This window comes from Malania oleifera, chromosome 4, assembly GCF_029873635.1.
Source record: "Malania oleifera isolate guangnan ecotype guangnan chromosome 4, ASM2987363v1, whole genome shotgun sequence".
NCBI classification, from domain to species: Eukaryota; Viridiplantae; Streptophyta; class Magnoliopsida; order Santalales; family Ximeniaceae; genus Malania; species Malania oleifera.
The window spans coordinates 30,356,449-30,378,098 of record NC_080420.1 but is presented as its reverse complement, the minus strand read 5'-3'; the positions used below and the strand labels follow the sequence as shown (position 1 = coordinate 30,378,098).

General features: G+C 35.9%; 1 protein-coding gene across 2 annotated transcripts in view; it reads left to right on the top strand.

Annotated features, from left to right (window-relative positions):
* Positions 1–17,862, top strand: part of LOC131153128 (tRNA(adenine(34)) deaminase, chloroplastic) — a 42,674-nt gene extending 24,812 nt beyond the window's left edge. For both annotated transcript variants that reach the window (XM_058105205.1, XM_058105206.1), the window contains 2 exons: positions 16,394–16,521; positions 17,381–17,862. In XM_058105205.1, the coding sequence (XP_057961188.1) occupies positions 16,394–16,521; positions 17,381–17,654 (402 nt within the window). In that variant the 3' untranslated portion in view covers positions 17,655–17,862. The remainder of the gene's footprint in view (positions 1–16,393; positions 16,522–17,380) is intronic.
* Positions 17,863–21,650: the final 3,788 nt, after the last annotated feature.

Here is a 21,650-nt window from a genome sequence, read left to right as displayed (position 1 = left end):
GCTGAGCATGCTCTTAGTCGAACAAAAATAGGTAGAGAAATTGAAAGCACAGTTCTTAACCATCAATTTTGGGATAAAGTGGCAAAAGTTTGTAACATTTATGGCCATATATATCGAGTATTGCATATAGTTGATAGTGAAGTGTGACCAACATTAGGAGTTGTGTTTGAAGCAATAAGGGTGATGAAAGAGATTGTTGAAGTAGGTGCAAGAAGTACAAGATGGATTCTCAAAGTAATCAATGATCGGTGGGAAAGAACCCTTGAACATCCGCTTCATGCAGCAGGTATAAAATATTTATAAATTTCAAGAAATTCATATATCAAATTACTTATTACATATTTATATTTTACTTTATTTGATTGACATCTTATTTTTTAAATCCAAAATGTCAATACAAAGAAGGTGTTGGGGAAAATCCTTATTTTCTTGATGTAGTTCACAAAGTTTTTAACACCCTTGAGCTACATTCCTTTGGCCTGGATCAAATTGGAAATGAGGTATATTTTTAAAATAAAAATTAAATAAAATAAGTCTTAATCCATGTTTAATTATTCAATAACAATTTTTTTTAGATTATTCTATTTCGAGATGCTAAAAGAAGCTTTGGAGAAGCAGTTGCTAAAGCAGCTAGGGCAACCATGGCACCTGGTAAGTATTTATATATAAATGTACAATACAAAGTTACAAACTTCAAGTACAATCTACTAAGCACTAACTTATGTTTTTAAAATATCTTGCACATATGATTGGTGGATGATGTATGGATCAAGTGCTCCAATCCTAAGGAAGCTAGCATTGCGCATTTTGTCACAAACTGCATCTTCATCAGCTTGTGAACGAAATTGGAGCACATTTGCACTCATTCACACAAAGCAAAGAAATAGACTAGCCTATACCAGACTTCAGCAGCTTGTTTTTTGTTATTACAACATGAAGTTTCGAATAAGAGATATGGAGACCGAAATGGACAAAGTGGCTGAGCAAGATCCCCTGGTGACATATCAGTTGAATTGGGTGATGAGGATGAGTATCCACTTTTATCCTGATGAATGAGACGGAAGTCACCACCCACAAATGGCCAAGCATGCACGAGATGACTTTGACATTAATGTTAATCTAGTAATGGTAGAAAAAGTAATATCTTGTAGTGATGATTCACCAATGAATCTTGGGTCTAGATATGGAATTTCATCCACTATGCCCTCTGGTGGTGATGATGATAATGATGACGACGATGCTGGTGGTGACGAATCTAACCCCGGCGGTAGCAATGGGCAAGGTGGTGATGGTGGGGACCATGGAGGAATTGAAGGATGGCAAGATTTTACCAGAAGTGGAATATACACGTCCTCCCCAACTAGAAGATGAGGGTCCACAAAGAGAAACACGTCCAGTTGATAGGTAGTACAGTCGTAGAAAGGGAAAAGGGAAGATGCATCAAATAGAAGAGGATACATTTTCCCTTGGTATGGAATCCATGAGTATAGAAATAGAGCATGACTCTAATAGTTATAATGGTTATGAATCTACACAGAATGTCTCCTCACAATTTACATATGACCAACCGTTTCCATATGCAAATGAGCAGGCACGATAATATGGAAATTGGCATTCACATGCTTATAGGTATGGACAAACAGGCCGAGAATATGAGTGTGACTAGTATGCAAATGCAAAACAATCTTATGGACATACACAACAAGTAGAACCTGCAAGAAGACATCCTAGTACACGAAGATCTTCTGGCCAAGTAGAAACTACCATGAACCAGATGACTATGGAGGAGTATGAACAACACATGTACACCTATACTCAATATTTTGGAAATTATATGACATGGAGTGATTATTGTAAACAATATATGTCATCTTGAAATCCCAATGATAGGGATAGGAGAGATGACTTTGAAGCACCAAGAAAGTCCATATGGTATTAGATCATTAAATGTATGATATTTATTGAAAATGTAGTTGCTTAAATGATAATTTGTTGCCTTAAATCATTAAAGGAATAGCTTCAAAACTTTATAATCATTTGAATGTTCTTCACTTCATAGTTTGTTTTGCGATATGCAGTTTAATATCCTACACACTAAAAACTTGTCATATATGCATTTTTTTTAATGTATTTTGATACCATATTAAGCATAATCATCTATTCTAATATTTCCTAAAGTTTTATTGTAAATTTCCATCATTTACTATAAATTTCTGTAATTTCTTTAAATCGAAATCGAAATCGAATCCATCAAAATCGAAATTTAAGTCCTTGGTTGTGAATACCCTCTCCCAACCAAGCGGGCCCTATGCTTATGTATTAAGCCATCTTCTTTATACTTGCTTTTGCTGACCCGTTTCAGTCCAATCACTTCTTTACCTTCTAGTAAAACCACGAGTTCCCATATGTTGTTCTTCTCAATAGTTGCAATCTCTTCATTTATGGATTTTACCCATACTTATTCTTTTGCTGCTTCATCAAAGAATTATGGTTCATAAGAAAAAAATGCAACAGAAAGTTTCATAAATTTCTCTTAAAGAATGTACCCTTCTAGGTGGAGTTTCTAACTCTGAATAAATTTCCGTTGAAGTGGTTGGCTGTGAGCTTGAAGTTCTTGGTGAACTAGGGGGCTCATATGGACTTAGACTTGATTTTGGGCTTTCGCTTGGTTGAAGATTTTGATTGTCAAACACTGAGGATGGGCTGGGCATATTCAATGCAATTAACCTTTGTGTGGAATTATCTACCCAACTCCATGATGCCATTTCATTAAAAATAACATCTTGGGAGATTATAAGATCATTACTCTTTGGGTTTAGCAATCGATATCCTTTTGATTCATTGCTATTCCCAAGGAACATGTACTTTTCTCCTTTTTCATCACACTTTTCCTAATACTATAAGAATGTGAGTAAGCTATGCAGTTGAAAATTCTCAAAAGATTTGCCTGTGGCTGGCATTTGTGCCATGCTTCATATGGAGTCTTGTTCAGCACCACCTTTGTAGGAGATCGGTTCAAGATATGAACAGAAGTATCAACCACTTTTGCCTAGAAACTGTTTGGAAGTCCTTTATCTTTTAGCATGCTCGGAGCCATTTCAACCACCATAAGATTCTTCCACTTTTCTATTTCATTATGTTGAGGAGTATGTCGCACTTTAAGCTGCCTTTAGCCTTCCTTTTTGAATAATCATGAAATGTAGTGGATAGAAATTCTCCACTTGGATTTGTTCTTAGAATCTTCAATTTTCTACCAAATTCATAGGTCAAGGGAATAGACTAGGTCAGTATAGAAGGGAGAGGATTAATAAGTTAGCACAAGAAAGTAAGATTCGATTAGCAACTTGGAATATATGGTCTCTTATAGACAAAAAGTATGGAAATGGGGGAAATAATGTTTAGAAGGAAAATTAACTTAATTTGCCTTCAAGAGACGAAATGGGTAGGAGAGAGAGCTAGAGAAATTGGAAAATCAAGATTTAAACTTTGGTACACTGGTAAAAAGAAACATAAAAATGGGGTGAAAATTAGTGTAGACAAAGACCTAAAAGATAATGTAGTAGATGTTAAAAGAATAAGGAGTAGGATCATTAAAATTAGGATAGCTTTATACTTGGAGATAGTGAACGCCATTAGTTCTTATGCTCCCTAAATATAGGCTTAACAAAAAATCTTAAAAGACAATTTTGGGCAGATATAGATGGTATTTTACAAGAGATACCAATGTTTGAAAAGACATTCATAGGAGTTGATTTGAATGGTCACATTGGGAAGAATAATATAGGATATGAGAGGATACATGGAGGTCATGGATATGGAGATAAAATTGAGGCCGGCGATACAATCATAGATTTTGCCATGTCTTACGATTTGACTATATTGAATACTTGCTTTATAAAATGAGAAGAACACTTAATAACTTTCAAGAATGGGTATAATAAAAGCCAAGAAGATTTCTTCTAGGCTAAGAACGGTGATCGTCTATCTTGTAAGGATTGTAAAGTTATCCCGGCTACACAACATATAGTCTTTGTATTAGATATACATAATAACAAAATGGAAGAGGGGTAACATAAATCAACACAAGAGGACTAGATGGTGGAACTTGAAGGGAGATAATATATTAAAATTCAAAGATAAAATGATCAAAGAGTGTGATTGGATAATAGGGGGTAAGGTGGGTGCATACTGTTTGGAGTAAAATAGCCAATTCTATTGTAAGGATAGAAAAAAAAAATGTTTTAGATGAGTCCAAAGGAAGATACTGGGGTAGTAAAGAAAGTTAGTGGTGGGAAAATCTTGAAATATAGAAAATCTTGAAAAATATAAAGAAGTGAGAAAAAAACGCAAAAAAACACTATTAGTCAAGTTAAACATAGAGTTTATGATACTTTATATACTAAACTGGATACAAAAGAAGGAGAAAAAGACATTTATAAACTTGCTAGAGCTAAAGAAAGAAAATTAAAAAATTTAGGTATGTAAAACGTATAAAGGATAAAAAAAAAATGTCTTAATTAGAGAAGAATACATAAAAGAGTGGCGAAGATACTTTCATGAGTTGTTTAATGAAAACCAAAATAAAAAATTGAACTTGGAAGTGACAAACGAGGAGAAGACTAAAAATAGGATATTTATTTGCAAAATTAGAGTCCTTGAAGTTAAGATGACAATAAAAAAGATGAAAAGTGGCAAATCTATAGGACCAGATAAAATACCAATTTAAGTTTGGTTAGGGGATAAAGGAAATATTTGGTTAATTAATCTATTCGACACTATTATAAAAGCCAAGAAAATGCCAAAAGAACGGAGGAAAAGTATGTCAGTACCTTTATACAAAAACAAAAGCGGTATTCGAAACTGTAATAACTATTGTGGAATTAAGATTATGAGTCATATGATGAAATTACGGGGAAGGGTAATTGAACATAGAATAAGACTAGAAATGAAGATTTCAGAAAGTAAATCTGGTTTTATGCCTAGAAGATCAACAATAGAAGTTATTTATCTTTTAAGAAGTTTAGTGGAAAAGTTTAGGGAAAAGAAAAGGGACTTGCATGTGGTTTTTCTTGACCTAGAGAAACCATATGATAAGTACCTAGGAAAGTTCTTTGGTGGGTCTTAGAAAATAAGGGGGTTTGTGGTAGATATATTGATGTCATTAAGGATATCTATGATAGAGTAGTAACTAGCGTTAGGATATAAGAGGGGAATCTAGAGATTTTCTTATCACAATAGGTGTACATTAATGTTCCACTTTCAGCAATTAGCTTTTTACTTTTTATAATTAATGAACGTACTAGTAATATCCAAAATGAGATCCCTTGGTTTATGTTGTTTGCAGATGATATCATGTTGATTGATGATAGCAAGAGCACAGTGTAATCTAAGCTAGAACTTTGGAAAGCCACATTAGAGTCTAAAGGATTTGGGATAAGTAGGAATGAGACTGAATATATGAAATGTAATTTCAATAATGTAAATAGTAGTAGTGGAGAGAGGATTAAACTTGATAATCAAGAGATTAGTAGCACTAATAGATTTAAATATCTTGGATCTATTCTACAAGGTGAAGGGGAAATTGAAGAAGATGTAGTGCACAGAATTGAAATAGGTTGGGTAAAATGGAGGAGTGTGTCAGGTGTGTTGTGTGATTGTAGAATACCCTTAAAATTAAAGGGAAAGTTTTATAAGACGACTATACCTATAAGGCCAGCTATGCTTTATGGCTCAGAATGTTGGGCAACTAAGAAACATGTACAAAAAGTAAAATTTGTTGAAATGTGAATGTTAAGGTGGATAAGTGGTTTAACATTAAAAATAAAGAAAGAAACGAGCATATACGCAATAATTTAGGCATAACGCCAGTTGAAAACAAGATTAGGGAGGGGCGGCTTAGATGGTTTGGGCGTTTGAAATGCAGGCTTAGTAAAGCACTTGTGAGGAGGAGTGAATTAGTTATTATTTTTGGAATGAAAGGGGGTAGGTTTAGGGCTTAAATAACTTGGAATGAGGTAGTGAGGTAGGATTTAATAGCCCTTAATCTAATAGAGGAAAACACTCTCGATCGGAATTGGCAAAAAAAAAAAAATTCATTCAGCTGGTCCCACCTAGTGAGGTTTAAGGCTTGCTGCTGTTGTTGTATCTTCAATTTTCTGCCACTTTGCTTTTCTGCAGATGCTTTGAACTGAAGAAAAGTGAAGGATCCTAATTTTTGTTTCCGAAAATAAACTCATATCATTTGGGTAAAGTCATTAACAAAAGAATAAAATATCCATTGTTGTTGTGGGATGGCACTCTTGTAGGTCCACAAATATCTGCATGGACTAATTCTAATGGTGCTCTGCCTCTCAAGGATGTCTTTGGGAAAGACAACCAGTGCATTCTTCCATAAATTCAATCTTCAAAAACTTTTTCTTTCTTAGGGATGTTAGGCAATCTAACCATGTGTTTTTCCTTCAATAATTCTAAGCCCTTGAAATTTAGTTGCTCGAATCTCAAATGCCATAAACAGGAATTATTGTTGCTAAGCCTTTGAAAAGCAATATTATCATGTTGTGGCATAGATAAAAGAAAAACTTAGTTCACATTCATTTTACTCTAGCCATAGTGAGATTTTTCTTCTTATCAACGATGATGCATTATCCATTATCAAAATGGAGCTTATATACTAGTAGTTGCCTAACACTTAATAAATTCTAGGTCAAATTAGGAACATAAAGTACATCAGACATGAGATTATTGTTACCTCCCTTTGTATGGATAGCGATTGCTCCTTTCTCGGCAATTTTGTGCAGCTTGCATTCTCCAAGTTCTACTTCTGAGGAGAATTTACCATCAAGCTTCACGAAAATATTTTTGTTGCTTGTCAAAAGATTGCTACAAGCACTGTACGCATACCAAATATTTTTGAATTCTTATCGAGTATTCATGTAGGAATAAAATACTGACTTATTTCTTCTTCTTTAGTTTTTTCAGAGTAGTCGGCTTCTTTATTTTTCTTGTTGGTCCTTATACCAACAATCACTTTGAGAGTGATTTGGATTTTTCATTTCTTGTACCGAAATCAGCAATATTTTATCTTGTGCCCATATATTTTTACGGATGCGGCACCTTAGAGTTAAGATTACTACTTCTTCCTCTGCCTTGGGCTTGGAATTTTTGGATTTTAACACGTCTTCTTCCACATGGATTTATTTGAGATGAATTTTATTTTTTTGTTATTTTTCTCTCCAATGTTTATTTCAGTGTGCATATGTAAAATAATATGGGCATGAGACAAAAGACTGCATTTCAGTGCTTGAAAAATCCAATCTACTCTCAAAGTGATTGTTGGTATAAAGACTGACAAGAAAATAAAAAAGCCAAATACTCTATAGTAAATGAAGAAAAAGTTGCAAGGAAGGTATTTTATTCCTGCATTTGGATAAGTTCAACTTTTTATTTTATTTTTATTTTATTTTTTACTACTTTTATTTTTTATATTTGTTCTTTGCTTTTTCTTTTCTTTTTATTTTAGAGGATTTAGTATCTCGCTCTAGTTGTACATTCTCTTTATTATTATATCTTCCTCTATTATGGAAAAAAAAAAAAATGGTCTTTCACCGAGTGGTTGGAGGCTATCCCACTAAGGTAATGGGATTAGCCATTGGAAATTTTATTAATGAATGCATGAAGTAATGAAATCTTCATTCTTGAAGCATACATATTTGATGTCCATCTGAAAACCTCACCTTGATTTGTAAAAAAGAAAAATAAAATAAAATAAAAATTTTGGGTAAGAAGGCATATTCTTTGAATCCTTCCCAACTAGAAATATGCAGAAAGTAATTGTCTATGTGAGTAAGATGTAGTGTCGTCCCATGGGTGCAACAGACATCTCTTAGATTCATCAAATGGTAAACTGACTCCAAATAATAATAAGTTGAGTGCAAACCAATGACTTTGTTTTGTACAAATGGCAAGGTGGGACTCTTACATTCATCCCTCATCCGGCCAACCCAAGAGGACATACAAAGGAAGCCAACAAGTTTGAAAAGAATTCAATTCATACACCCTCCAAAAATCCTTTGAACCATCTAGCCATGTATCCTTATACTTGCCTTGCCATTTGAAGAAGAAACTTATTAGTGCAAAAAATTTTGCATCTTAGAATAAGTTTGTTATATTTATCTTTAGATTCCTTCATGCAATCCCCTAGAAAGGATGGGGTCTCTTTCACCTACTGAAACAAGCTAATTTCTTAACACTTTAATCTCCATCCAAAGAAATCCTTGTTGATATTGTCATCCCTCCAATCTTTCTCATTTAGTATGGGGTGAATAAGCCTTGTTCTTATGGGGCATAAGGGCTTTTCCTCATACCATTGTTCTCTTTTGAATATTATGGTACTACTTAGCTGCCGCTCTGTCTTGGAACTACTATAACAAAAAGAAGGTCTTGTGTCATCCAAAAATGTTGGTTCTTCTTCTCCATATATTTAATAACCATTGCACTAGAAAGTGAAGAAATCCTTACAATTGAAGTTAAAGGTATGCTTTAGGAAATCAAAGACAAAGCCAAAGCCAAAGCCAAAGCATTCATATAAATAATTGAGAAAAAGGAATCAAGGCTGTGAATCATTCATTTAAGTTATTTTTCTACATTATAAAGAATCAAGAATATATCTCTCTTCTCATTTCTTTTTCTTTTCTTTTCTTCCTTAGATTCCTTCTACTTCAAGTTTCCCTCCCCTCTTATGTATGCCCTTAATGTGTTTCTTTTTCTTGGATGTGTCTTGCATGCATCCTACTTGTTAATGTGTCTTTCTTTTGGATGTACTCTCCTCGTAGACATACCTTCTGCATCCTTCTTTTATATGCATCTTTCTTTTTGGATGTGTCCTCCTTATGGATACATTTTCCTTCTGGATGTTACATCCTCCTCCTGGATGCATCTCCATTTGGATGCACCTCCTTCTAGATGCTTCCGTCTCATGGATGCATCCTCCTCTTGGATATATCCTCCTTTTTTATACATCCTCCTCATTGATGCATCTTCTTGTTGGATGTGTCCTCTTCGTGGATGCATCCTCCTTTTGAACGCATCATTTCCATATGCATCCTCCTCCTAGATGCATCTTGCTCATGGATGCATTCTCCTTTTGTATATGTCCTCGCGGGTGCATCCAAAAGGTGGATGCATCCTCTTTTCATATGAATCCTCCTCTTGTATTCAGATGTAACCTTCATTTGGATGCACTCCCTCATGGATGTGTCCTCCTTGTAGATGCATCTTTCTCCTAGATACATCCTCCTTGCAGATGTGTCCTCATCCTAGATGCATTTTTGCTTTCCCAGACACATTCTCCTTCTAGATGTGTACTCCTACATGCATCCTCCTAGTGGATGTATCTTTCTTGTGGATGCATCCTCCTTCTCGATGTACCCTCCTCCCTAAATTCATCCTTCTTGTAGATGCATCTTCCTTACGAATGCATCCTCCGCGTAGATCCCACCCTCCTTGTGGATACGTCCTCCTTGTGGATGCACCCTCTTCCTAGATGCCTCCTTCTAGTTGCATCCTCCATTTGGATGTGTCTTCCTTGTGGATGTCTCCTCCCTTATCCTCCTTGCAGATGCATTCTCCTTGTGAATGCAGCCTCCTTGCGGATGTGTTCTCCACATGGATGCATCCTCCTAAATGCTTCCTTCTTGCGGATGTGTCCTCCTCCAGGATGCACCCTCATTCTAGATGCATCCTTCTCATTGATGCACCTTCCTTTTGGGTGCATCTTTCTTGCGGATGCATCATGTTTCTATATGCATTCTCCTCTTACATGTGTCCTCCTCATGTATGCATCCTCTTTTAGATGTGCATCCCCTTTTATGGATGCGTCCTCCTTGTCTATGCATCCTCCTTTTGGTGTGGAATTGACACAAATCGTAAGAATTGAATTGCGAATCATAAGACTCTAACTATGGCCACAATACATAAGAATAAGGCCCATATAGTTGCAAAAGGCTATTCACAATAGCCTGGAATGTACTTCAATGAGACTTTGGCCTATGGTTCGCAAGGAGACGATAAGACCAATTTTTGCCTTGGTAGCTAATTGGAGTCGCAAGTGTTCTAGTTGGATGTTAAATCAATATTTCTCAATGGAGAATAGGAAGAAGAAGTTTATGTGGAGCAACCTAACGGTTATTCTATACCAGGTCAGGAAGATAAAGTTTATAGACTATGAAAAGCCTTTGTACAGATTAAAGCAAGCTTGATGAGCCTGGAATAGCAAAACTGATTCCTACTTCCGTCAAAATGGGTTCTAGAAAAGTCAGAATGAGCCCGCACTAAATGTCAAGAAAGGAGCTAAGAAAGATTTTCTTGTTGTTTGTGTATTTGTTGATGATTTAATTTGCATAAACACAGATCTAGCAATGGTGTAAAAATTCAAGGAAGCCATGACGAAAGAGTACGATATGACAGATTTATGTCTTATGAAATATTTTCTTGGAATTCAAGTCCGGCAAACAGAAATTGAGATATTTATTTCTCAAAGAGAAAAATCTCAAAGACTTACTGAAGAAATTCCTAGTGAATAATTGCAAGCCAATTTCTACCCAACTCGCCGTGAACAAGAAGCTACAGTTGAATGATGGGACATCAAAGGTTGATGAAAAAACATATTGAAGCCTTGTTGGTTCCTTAATATATTTAACCAACACAAGGCCAGATATTGTTCACCCAGTTAGTGATTCCAAGATTTATGCATCAACCTTGCAAGCTACACCTAATAGCAGCTAAAAGAATTTTACAAAAGTTAATGAGGAATTTTTCGCCTTCTATTTTGGTTCTTTCAGAGCCATTTTCTGATGAAAGTTTGACGTCGCAATAGGTTGACTTTCTAAATTTTTTGAATTTTTGTGCGAATGCTTCAGTGGGGGGGTAAAATTTGGATATTTTGGGAAGAGGAAGTGCACTTTGAGTTACAACATATGTCTGATCAAGTTATTTCGGGTATTTTTAGTTCTGTGGACCAGATTTTCTTGGCTTCTTTTGTTTATGCTAAATGTCGTCAAACAGATCGCCGAGAACTTTGGAATGATTTGGAGTTTGTTAAGAGGGATAATTTCCCTTGGTTAGTGTCGGGAGATTTTAATATCATCTGTTCAGATTCAGAACGTATTGGTGGTCATATGAGGCCGTTATCGGCTATGGAGGAATTTAACAATTGCTTGGACAACTTTGGTTTTATGGATTTGGTTGGTACTGGCAACAACATGTCTTGGTGTAATGGTCACAGTGGTAATTCTCGGAGTTGGGCAAAACTGGATAGGGTGCTCTATAATTTGAATCTTCTCTAAGTTTTGCCAAATATTTATTTTGAGTATGGAAAGAGGACTTCAAATCATAACCCACTGATTATTTGATTTCATAGAAATCTGCATTGGGTCTTATGGATTTGGTTGGTACTGGCAACAACATGTCTTGTTGTAATGGTCACAGTGGTAATTCTCAGAGTTGGGCAAAATTGGATAGGGTGCTCTATAATTCAAATCTTCTCCAAGTTTTGCCAAATATTTATTTTGAGTATGAAAAGAGTACTTTAGATCATAACCCATTGATTATTCGATTTCATAGAAATCTGCATCGGTATGGTCCTTCTCCCTTCAGGTATCAGAATATGTGAAGCACGCACCAGTCTTTTAAGTCTTGCGTGGAGGAAGCCTGGAGGGAGGAGTCTCATGGTTCGGGTTTAGTTAGACTTGCTGGTAAATTGAAACATACGAAAGTTGCAATTCGAAACTGGAACAAAATAGGTTTTTGGACATGTACATCAAAATATTAAAAAATTGGAGGAAAGTATGAAGGCTTTAGAGGCTCAGCTTCAGGAAGGGTATTCGCCAGAAATGGAGGAAGATTTTTTCCTTACTAAACTCGAGTTGGAAGCATGGGAAAAGAGGGAGGAGATTCGTATTTTTCAGCTAGCCAAAAAGAAACGGTTGGAGGCGGGGGATAACAATACAAAGTTCTTTCATGCATTTGTGAACCAAAGGAGGAAGAAGACTATGATTCATTCATTGAAACTTCCAAATGGAGAAGTGTTGGATTCTATGGAGGCTGTTCATGAGGGTGCAGTAAGATATTTTCGAACTTTCTTAACAGGCGTAGGACCCAATCGAACAACTAACCTTGTTGATATAATATCTCCTATGGTTTTTAAAGAGGAGAATATTGATCTTTGTCGTGAACCGTCTGAGGTGGAGGTAAGGGATGCTATTCTTTCTATCCCGAGAAATAGTAGCCCAGGTCCGGATGGTTTTGGTTCGGCTTTTTTCTAGGATTGCTGGGATATTGTAAAAGAAGACGTGATCGATGCAGCTAGAGATTTTTTTGCTGGGTCTCCTCTTCCTAGATTTTATTCTGCTTCTTACATTGTTCTAATCCCAAAAGTTTAGAATTCTCAGAGTTTTGACAAGTTTAGGCCTATTAGTCTTTGTAGTATTATCTACAAAATTTTTTCAAAAATTATTGTTGCAAGGATAACAGGTTTATTGTCTGCATTGATTTCTCCGGAACAGGGAGCTTTCATTCCTGGTAGAAGTATATTTGAAAATATTTCTTTGGCACAAGAAATGGTTCATTCTTTGCATAAAAAGTCAAATGGTGCAAATGTAATGATCAAAGTGGACATGGCTAAGGCATATGATAGGGTCGATTGGGATTTTTTAAAACTTGGTTCTGGAAAGCTTTGGTTTCTCACGAAGATTATGTGGTTTAGTTGCGGAATGTGTTTCCTCTCTTTGGTTCTCCATTATGATGAATGACACTTGTAAATGTTTCTTTAAACCTTCTCGAGGGCTTTGCCAAGAAGATCCTCTATCTCCTTATCTATTTATTATTTTACAGGAAGTTCTCTCTCGGCTTCTAAAGAAAAATTTTATGGAGAATAAGATAGGGGCTTACTATCATCCTTGTGGGGCGCCTTTGGTATCTCACCTTCTCTATGCAGATGACATTCTTATTTTTGCGAATGGCAAGAGAATTCCATTCGAATGCTTATTAAGACTCTGAAGAAGTATGAGGATTGGTTTGGTCAATTGATAAATAAAGAAAAGTCATTTTGTCAAAGAGAATTGCTTTTGCTCGGAAGAGATGTTAAAGACAACTGGCTTTGCGGAAGGAGGTTTCCTTGCTACATTCTTGGGTGTTCCTTTGGTATCGAGACGTCTTACGGCCCGTATTTTAGAATCCCTAGTTGATAAATTGAGGAAAAAGATAGCGGGTTGGAAATTTAAGCTTTTATCTCAAGGGGGCCGCCTAATTTTAATTAAGCATGTATTTTCATCAATGGTGGTTCATCAATTGGCGGTATTGGACATTCCTAATACTATCTTCAAAAAGATAAATTCTATGTTATCGAATTTTTTTTGGAGTGGAGTAAATGACAAAAGGAAAATGAATTGGTGTTCCTAGTCTAATATATGTAAGCTTGTTTGTGAGGGTGGTTTGGGTGTTAGGGATTTGGAGGAGGTAAAAAAATCATTGCATATGAAGTTTGTGTGGAAATTGTTAACTATGGATAATCTGTGGACTCAATTCTTTAAAGCCAAGTATTTGTATAAGAAACACCACCTGAGAGAAATGAAACTAGATAAAGGAACCAGATTTTGGAGATCGATTGTTTGTGTGATTCTAGAAGTTTTAGAGCATGTCCGTGTTTGAATTAAAGAAGGGTCGGCTTCTTTCTGGTTTGATCGTTGGTTAGCCTCCGGTCCCCTTTTTGCTAAGGTTCAGGAAATCAGTAACCATAAGCTACGAACTCGAGATTGTTGGGATAGAGATGGGTGGAATGTTGATTTATTAGTGGATCTGTTGGGTGAAGATCAGACTGAGGAAGTAATGAACTCTGCTATTTCTTGCAAGGAGGGTCCAGATATAGTAATTTGGGAACCTTCAACAGATGGGAAATTCACCACTTTACTTGGGAAATTATAAGGGAGCATAAAAAGGAATTCTCAGTTGCAAAATGGATCTGGCATCCTATGTTGCCAAAAAGGGTGTCAATTTGTATGTGGATGTCTTGGTTCGCTCGTCTTCCGGTTGATACTCGTATTAAAGAAGTAGGTGTTCAGATGGCCCCTCGATGTGATTGTTGTTCAAATGCCAAGATTGAATCTCTAGACTATGTGTTTTGCACTGGATCTTTTGCTCAGGAGGTATGGAAAAAAGCAGCAGTGGCGTTGGGTGTTAGTTGTATGGCAACAAGTACTTGGAAAGACAGAGTTAATGTCTGGTTTAGTTGTGCAAGACAGGCCTCATAGTTAGGCATTTTGGTAGGTCTTATACCTAGTCTCATCATTTGGAGACTCTGGACTCGTTGATGTAGGGCCAAGATGGAATCAATTTATGATTCGGTGAGAACCGTGTGACTTGATATTAAATATTGGCTGAGATCCATTTCAGACAAGTTAAATAAATGTGCACCTGCTTCTTGCATGGATATTGGAGTCCTTTGTGCTTTGGATATTCAAGTAAAAAATGTGAGGGTTCGTGTAGTCAGATGGTGAAACCTGGGATAGGTTGGGTTAAGTTGAATGTGGATGGGAGCTGTAGAGGTAACCCAGGTAATTGTGGTGGTGGAGGCGTGATAAGAGATGAAAAATGTTTATTTAAAGTAGCTTCTTCCTCATTATTAGGTTATGGAACAAATAACATGACTGAATTGAAGGCGATTATTTTAGGGATTAATCTGTGCAAAGATCTTGGATTTGATCAAGTGGAGATTGCTTGTGACTCTGCTTTGTTGGTTCAGTGAATAAATTCTGGGAAGTGCTTGGTTTGGAACTTATGGGAATTGTGGGAAGAGCTTATGCTAACATTGAGAGGCATACAGTTCAAAGTGGAACATGTTATAGGGAGGCGAATAAAAATGTAGATTTCTTTGCCAAATAGGGTGAATCTAGTATTTCTCGATCATATCGTTGTTAGGATGATCTTCCTCAGCAAGTCAGGGGAATGATTCGATTGGATTTGTTGGGTTCTCCTTCTTTGCGCTCATGATGTTTTGTATTATCTTTTGGAGTTTTGCTTGTTTTCCACTTTTAGTGGTTTAGTTCTTGGCTTTTTTGTTTGGTTGCTGGTCTTTGGTTTATGTTGGTTAAGTTAGTTTTATTTAGGGTCTTGGAGTTTGCTGTTGTTGTCCCAAAGTCTCAAGCTTGGAACCACGGTATTCTTTCGTCATAAGTCAGGGGTTTTCTAATAAAATTAGGAGGTGCCGCCCTCTTTTACCAAAAAAAAAAAAAAAAAAAAATTTTGGTATTAGATATGTTAGGGAAAAGAGAACAAGCTTGTCGGATACACTGACATTGACTGGGAAGGATTGATTGATGACCAGAGGAGCACATTTGGATATATATTTTGCTTGGGATCTTAAATAATTCCACGGGCACCCAAAAAGCAAAAAACAGAGCAGATTACATTTCGACAGACATGGCATGTGGAGCAGTATGGCTAATTTGTTGATGCTCCCACAACTATTTACTGTGACAATATATCTGCGATTGCTATGATGAAGAATCCAGTAACCCACAACAAAGACCTATGAAATCACTTTATGAGGGTGCAGAAAGGAGAAATTCATTTACAATTTGTACACACCAAAGAGCAGCTGGTGGACTCATTAACCAAGGCAGAGAATTAGCAGGAAAATTCGAGGAATTTAGAGATTATGCCAATATTACAAATTAAGAGTTGGCCATGCATTTAATGCCCAAGTTGGCCAGCCCACCTTGTAACTGACTTCCATGCCTATATAAAGGCATGCCATGTATTATCTCATTGCAATGAAATGCAATAGCACTATGAGTTCCACGCAATGGCCTATCCATCCATGCATTACAACTACAATAATACCCTCACATTATACAAGGTCTTCACCCTGCTTCCATTGTTTAACCTTCTAATTTTATATTCCCATAGCACCCTGCTGTTTATTTATTTTTACTGGCCAGAAAGGTAACTCATCCTTGGATAGGCACGCGACTGTAGCTTGATAATTCATGTGCAAAGACAGCTTGAATTTTGTGAATTTGAAGTGTTGGAGTTTTATATAACTGATTTCATAATTTATTTAATTAAATTTCTGTTTTTTATACTACAATGTATATATATTTGAAAATTATAATTAAATTGCCAAAGGCAAAAGGCTTAGGCCCAAAGCCTTGAGGCTTACACCTTGCCTTGCTTGGGGTGCAATCTCATGCCTTGCATCTTCACAGTTCAAACCACTGCTGGCACTACTTAAAAACATTTTTTTTCTCAACAATTAATGTTAATTGCTTTTTCTCGCATGAAGCTGTTTCTTTTTTCATTAAAGTTATTCAACTTGACATTCCCAATTATTTTTCTTCAGGAGACAACACTTTATGTGACACTTGAACCATGCCCTATGTGTGCTGGAGCCATACTTCAAGCTAGGATTGACAGTCTAGTGTGGGGAGCCCCTAATAAGCTTCTAGGAGCTGATGGCAGCTGGATAAGGTATGTGTTTCACATTCTTGTTTTTTTGTTTGTTTTGGATTTTTTTTTCTTAAAAGAAAAATTTCATTGTAGCTTTTTCTTAGTTACTGACAACTTTCTAGTATTGTCTTGAAATATCACTAGAATTGGATATGTTGTCTCTATCTATTTGACTTATGGGCAAGGACTGGTCATGTTCTTCAAATGATATCATTCATATTGTGGTCATACAGTCATGCTGGAGCCTGATAAAACATGGTGCCTAATTCTGTTCTCATATATTAGACTGTTGTTGAACATAAATGGAATGTTGAACCTCACATAACAAAATAAATGTATATACAGTCTTTACTGAATAAGTAAACAATGCTCACGTTTGAGGTCTAGGATATACGAGCAGCGTCAGTATTCTGTTAATGAATCCTCTGATCCTTTTAACTATGAATTTTATTAGTTAGCTTCAACATGTCATGTATCATCATATGGCATACTGGATAGAAACATCATTACTTTGAATACTTTGTAAATTTTTTATCATTATTTAATTGATGTATTAGTGAACTGGTTCCTGCATTTCTGCATTACTGATCTGATGCTGGAATAACCAGAAGAGGCTGGAACTGATTGAAATTGAAATCCATATGAAATGCAGCCTTCACCTACCATGTTTTCCAGCCTGCCTAAACAGAACCGACAGAGACACAAGTTTTTATTACAATAATATGGAGAATATTTAAATTGACAGAAGAGCTGTAGTGTTTCTGTTATTAAATTTCTTCTAGTAGCTAATGTCAAATACAACTAGATCTGTCAAACAAATGAGAGATTATTTTGAAGTTAAAAGGTTTGCTAAATTTCAACTATAAACGTTGATTTGCAGACTCTTCCCTCATAGCGGTGAAGGAGGAAATGGCTCAGAAATTACAGACAAGCCTCCTGCCCCGGTCCACCCATTCCACCCAAAAATGAACATACGGCGAGGGGTATTGGCATCTGAGTGCGCAGATGCAATGCAGCAGTTCTTCCAGCTGAGGAGGAGAAAGGAGAAAAAACCCAACCCTCCTCCCCCATCTTCATGCATTCCTGTTTCACACCATCCGTCAAAATTCATCTCTAAAATTCATGATATCTTCCACATAATGTTCTGTTTGTAAGGGATGGTTCCGGGGCTTTCCATTTCTTCAAGCTACGAAATTATATTAGGAAATCGTGTCATTATTTTTTCCAATTGAGCTTATTTCTGAAGTATCAATAATATCCTGTATCTTACAAGTTAATGAAATTCATGGGGTGTAGTCTTTGTCACATCCAAGGGCATTTAAGTCCAAAATAGAGTATTACTCCACGGCTTGCCTAGATTTATATCATGGATTCAAACTGCTTGCCATTGCTGTGCTTCATTACAGATGGAATTCTTCAAACGATTAAAAAGAGAAAAATGTGCAATTGGGTTTAGGCTTTTTTGTTGTCTCACGATTTGCAGATTTAGTGGAAATGTGGTGGTCTCTATCTGCCCCGCAAAGTGGTTGAAATGGCCCTGCCTCTGGGCAAGGCGTCGCTTGGTTGAAGAGATCCCAAAACAGAGGGTTTTATTTTACTGCCTTCCTCCTTGTATGTGATGGAGACTGCATACCAGTGTTTAGGCTATGTTAGGGTGGCTATCACAGTCCATTGATGGGGTAGGTTAGGTTGGTTTGATAGGTTTGTTAGCATTACTATTTTTATCCCAATCTTGGCATTCTTGAAACTTGTCTTACAAATATAAAAAGGATCGAGTCTTTTCGGTAATTATTTATTTATTTATTTTTATAGAAAAAAGCACTTTCCCTCGGCCATAAAGCTCCTTACTTTGCAGGAGGACATGGGGATAGGATCGTCAGAGTATGCAGTTTTATACCTACTTTTATGTAAATAGGCTGTTTTATTGAATTCGAGCCTGCAACTAATCGATAATAAAGGAGCAATCTTACTCTTGGTTTTGGTTTTTTTGGTAATTATTTATTACATTATCAAAATTATTAATTCTTCAATATTAGATAAAACAATAGTGTTGACGGGGATAAAAATTACATCCAAGCATGGCTCAAGCATCCTTTTAGAATCTAGTAATTTTTGGCCTAAGAGCTTGGGGCATATTAATTTTATAAAAAAATTGAAATTTAAGTCTTAAAACTAGATTTTAGTAATAAATGTGAAATATAATGCAAGCTAAACAAATTATGAAAGCTTATAAAGAAATCTATAGACATTATTATTGTAAAAGAGAGTCCACAATGATGTTTGTGGTTCTAATTTTACCAGAGACAGTAACAAATATATTGCAATATCTATTGATAATAATACAAATTTTTTTTTTTTACATATATCTAATTAAGACTGAGGATGAAGTATTTAGTAAGTCAACATTTATAAAATCATAGTGCAAGATCAATTATAATAAAAAAACTAAATACTTAAATATGATTAAGGAAAATAATAGAATTTTAAGGGTATGTTTAAAGGAAAATAAGGAAACTCGTTCATTTTATTTATTATTAAAAATAAAAAAAATTATAGGTTGAAATTAAGAAAAATAAAATATTGATAACATGTAATGTCAAACTTTTATTCACTAGATTGGTATATTTTTAATTTTTTTTTCCTATTTTCCTTGATAACCAAACAATTAAAAGTAGATATTTTTGAATTTTTTTTCTTCTACTTTGCATAATATTTTTTCTAGTTTCAAATGGGGGCTAATAAATATGATTAATTCTTTGCTTGTTAAAACATGTTTCCATCTAAAAATAAAATAGATAATCAATAGTTAACTTGTACAGTAGAATTTTTGAACCTTTCACTTTTACTATTTTTATAAAACACCTCCTACTAATAAAAATAATTTAAGATGGAACTTCGGACATACCCAGGTATAGGGGAGACATATAAGTCCCATCTAAATTGCAAGCAATAAGTCAACACACAGGAACACAAAAGAACCTGGGCATTCCAAGGGCATTTTGGCCAATTACAAATCCAAAACTCATACAACAAGATCCAAATTGAGATTATATTCCTCCAACTATGTGTAGCCCAAATCTGTCATAGACCACTGTGTATATGTTTCTGGATGGTCACTATCGGCTCCTTTGGGGATATGGATTTTCCTTCAAATCTTTTTCTATTCCTGGCATTCCATATGAGATAAATAGTAGAGGTCAGGCCAACTCTCTTGCCTACTGAATGTATTCCAGTGCCCCTGACCTCTTTTCATAGCCATTTCACTGCAGCTTTTAGTGTTGTCATAGCCCTGTTGAACCCCAGCCAACCTCTAATTGTGTTCCAAACCTGGGAGGAGAACCTGCAATTAAAAAATATATGATCAATGGATTCATGCTCCTGGCAGCAAAAGATACAGTTCAAATCTCCATCAAAACCAATGAGTCTATCACATGTAGGTAGTTTCCTTTTAATTCCCAGCATGATAAGGATTGGATTGTTCTTAAATTCTAAAGGGAGGACGATCTTAATGAGGTCTTACAGAAAGGTCCTTACTTTATACATGGAAGAACTCTAATCCTCAAGAAAATGCCCAAATTCTTTCAATTTGGTTTGGAGCATAGAATGGTTGTTCCTGTCTAGGTTCAACAAAAGGATCTCCCTTTTGAAATATGGTCCCTTGAAGCTATTGGAAGGATCTGTTCAGTAATTGGCAGACCTCTATGTATGGATAAATTAACCACTTCCAAGGGTAGAATATCCTATGCTTGAGCCATGGTAGAGATATACATAACACAAGAAGTTAAGCACAGAGTTAAAATTCTACTTCCAGATGAAGTTGAGATCTCCCAAGAAATAGTGTATGAAGAACTTCCGAGGTTCCGTCAGTCCATTGGCCACTCTAAGGCTTTTTGCGGTCCTAGAGATGGGGTAAAAAAACCTCATGTTGCTCAGTATAGACCCAAGATGAATGCCAGGCTACCAAACACTAAGGAAGTTGTTGATGCCTATGGAATTGTAGGGGCAGAAAATGAAAAGGTGGCTACATCCAGCCCTATAAGGGTGGTGGAAGAAGGAAAAAACCCTGGGGTTGACCAGTCTAATGCAGATGATGGCAAGACGATTTTGGTCCCTGAAGACCCCTAAGAAGAGTTAAAAAATGATAGTAAGGCTTCCTCAAAGTTTGCAGTTGAAGATGCAGCTAAGGAGAATAATGGTATCTGCCCTGTTCCTCCAGTTCCTGACAAAGGCAAATCCATAGTGGGGGTTAGAATAGAAGGGAAGAACGATAATGAGAATGATTTAAATCCCCTTGGTATCTCAATTGTTATCTTAGAAAGGAGTGGGTCTTTATTAGTCGAATGCAGCTTTCTTTGGAAGATGGAGGGTCATTTTTTGAGAAGTAAATAAATACTTTTTTGGGAAGCTATCACTGTAGAAAAAGAGAACTTCGTGCATCCTTGGGACAACTAAAAAAAGTGACAGAGAGAAGAAAATTATTTGCTGAAAATTCAGGATTGAAGGTGCTTGCGCAATCAGCTTGACATTGATGATCAGATGACGATTTCTTGTCCAATTGAGATGAAATTTTGATAGATTGTTTGTGACTCATCCTTCTTTATTCTTGCGTTAGATTGTCATTTAGAATTTTGCAACTTTGGTTTTGTGGCTTGGACAACAGTCCCTATTTTGGGCGAGATCACTCCATTTCTCATTCAAGTTTGATTTTACCTTGATGGTGATGACTCATATTATTTTTCTATGCCAAGAATTTGTGATTTTTGATGATTGTTGTTGATGTATGCCTCTAGTTTTAACTAGGGAAGGCCTCTTGTAACCTACTAATTTGAAATAGTGGAAGATTAGAAGTGAACTTTGGTCCCGTGGTTTTTCCCTTCACATCGAAGGGTTTTCATGTAAATCTTGGTATTTTCTTTGTGATTGTGTGGCCGATTTTGTTTATTTGGTTGCTATCTATTTCTATTTTTGGATAATTAATTATTCTACTTAGTGCTGATTGGACTTGGGAAAGGTTTTTTTGGACCATTGTATTTTGGACATCACCTCCAAAACCTACCTCTTCCCCAACAAAACTTTGAAGAGAACTTTTACTTATTTTTAGTTGAAGGCAATCTTACTTCTTATAGTGAAGTTGTATCTTCTACAAAACC